At 57.2% G+C, this 1684-nt stretch overlaps 1 protein-coding gene across 1 annotated transcript in view; it reads left to right on the top strand.

Moving 5' to 3' along the window:
- Positions 1–1385: 1385 nt before the first annotated feature.
- Positions 1386–1684, top strand: part of AGAP3 (ArfGAP with GTPase domain, ankyrin repeat and PH domain 3) — a 122704-nt gene continuing 122405 nt past the window's right edge. Inside the window, exon 1 of the mRNA XM_007950146.1 lies at positions 1386–1637. Within this exon, the coding sequence (XP_007948337.1) occupies positions 1386–1637 (252 nt within the window). The remainder of the gene's footprint in view (positions 1638–1684) is intronic.

Below are 1684 nucleotides of genomic sequence, written 5' to 3' on the forward strand. Positions count from 1 at the left end.
ATTAACAACGTGAGATACACTGACGACACAACTTTGCTTGCTGAAAGTGAGGATGACTTGAAGCACTTACTGATGAAGATTAAAGACTACAGTCTACAGTATGGATTATACCTCAATATAAAGAAAACAAAAATCCTCACAATTGGACCAATAAGCAGCATCACAATAGATGGAGAAAAGATTGAAATTGTCAAGGACTTCATAAGTCAAGACATCAGATGATGTATAGCACTGGGCAAATTGGCTGCAAAAGACCTCTTTCAAGTGCTGAAGAGCAAAGATGTCTCCTTGAAGACTAAGGTATGTCTGACACAAGCCATGGTATATTCAGTTGCCTCATATGCATGTGAGAGCTGGACAATGAATAAGGAAGACTGAAGAAGAGTCGATGCTTTTGAGTTGTGGAAAGGCCCAGCTTGGCTTGGGAAATGGAAGTGTGTGTGAAAAACATGGCCTGTGCCAGCCAACTGTGCCAGTGGACATCTGTGTATAGATAGCCCTGGCAGGCTGATTTGCTGGGGCCACTGCCCTACATATGCCACCACTTGTGGGGTTTAGGAAAGGTTGTGGAGGGGTGTGGGGACTGGGCAGCAGAACTGCAGACAGCTCTGGCAATAGGAATGCAGAGGCACCGGGAAATTGAAGAAAGCAACCAGGCCCAGAAGGAGTGTGCATCAGAAAGATCAGGATGGACAAGGGAATGAAACAGGGCGAATGGGTTGTGCTGAGTCTTCCTCTATATACTAATGGAGTCTTATCTATTTCAGAGCGCTCAGGGGGATCTTTTAGGATAGGCTGGTCATAACAAGACAAGGGCAGGAGGTATATTGTTCAAAGTGTCATCTTCAACGGCTCCACCAATAAAGCTCTCACAGAGAGAGAGAACTAGGAACAGAGCTGGGAACCCAGATTCCCAGCCTCCGAACTGTAGCCGGTAGCCGACATCCCAGGCGTTGGGGAGCAACGGGGGCGGGGTGGTCGCTAGAGCTAACCTTGGGCCGGTCCCAGGGTCTGGGTAGCCTGTGCCGCACTGAAGGATACACGATGTTAGTGAGAAGGAAACAGTTCGGACAATGTCTAGAGGTCGCACAACTCTCGGAAAGGAGCAGGAAGGAGAAAGCCACAGCCTGGGCCGGGGCAGAACCGGGAGCAGAGATCCTCTACCGGCCGGCTGCCTGAGGGCGGCGTAGTTAGGGGCTGAAGAGGAGAAAGGCCAAGGCTTGGTGGGCGGAGCCAGGCCGCAGCGGCGCTTTAGGGTGGTGGCAGCCCGGAGCAGCGCGAGGGGCGGGGGCCGCGACTGGGCAGTGCGTGCAGGCGGGCGGGGGCGGCGAGGAGGGGGCTTGGGTTGCGAGTGCTGGAGCCAGCGGGGGCGGCGGTGCGTGCGCATGACGCGGGGGGAGGGCCGGGCTGCGCGCTCCCGGGCCCGTTGTTGTTGCCGCTGGAGGCTGGGTGCAAGCGGCGGGATCGCGGCGCCGGGAAGCTCCCGGCAGCAGCGGCTACAGCGTGAGCGGCAGCGGCTCTCGGCTTGGCCCGGCCCCAGTTCCCGGCCCCATGCACTAGCCGCGTTGCGCCAGCTCCATAGTCCCGGCACCGCCAGCCTTGCGCGCCCGCCGCCGCAGCGCCGCCCCGGGCCCCAAGTGCGCCCGAATCGGGCCCCGCGGCTCGGGAGCCATGAACTTCCAGG

This window comes from Orycteropus afer, unplaced genomic scaffold (genome assembly GCF_000298275.1).
Source record: "Orycteropus afer afer isolate SDZICR_OR568_19922 unplaced genomic scaffold, OryAfe1.0 scaffold00264, whole genome shotgun sequence".
Lineage (NCBI taxonomy): Eukaryota > Metazoa > Chordata > Mammalia > Tubulidentata > Orycteropodidae > Orycteropus > Orycteropus afer.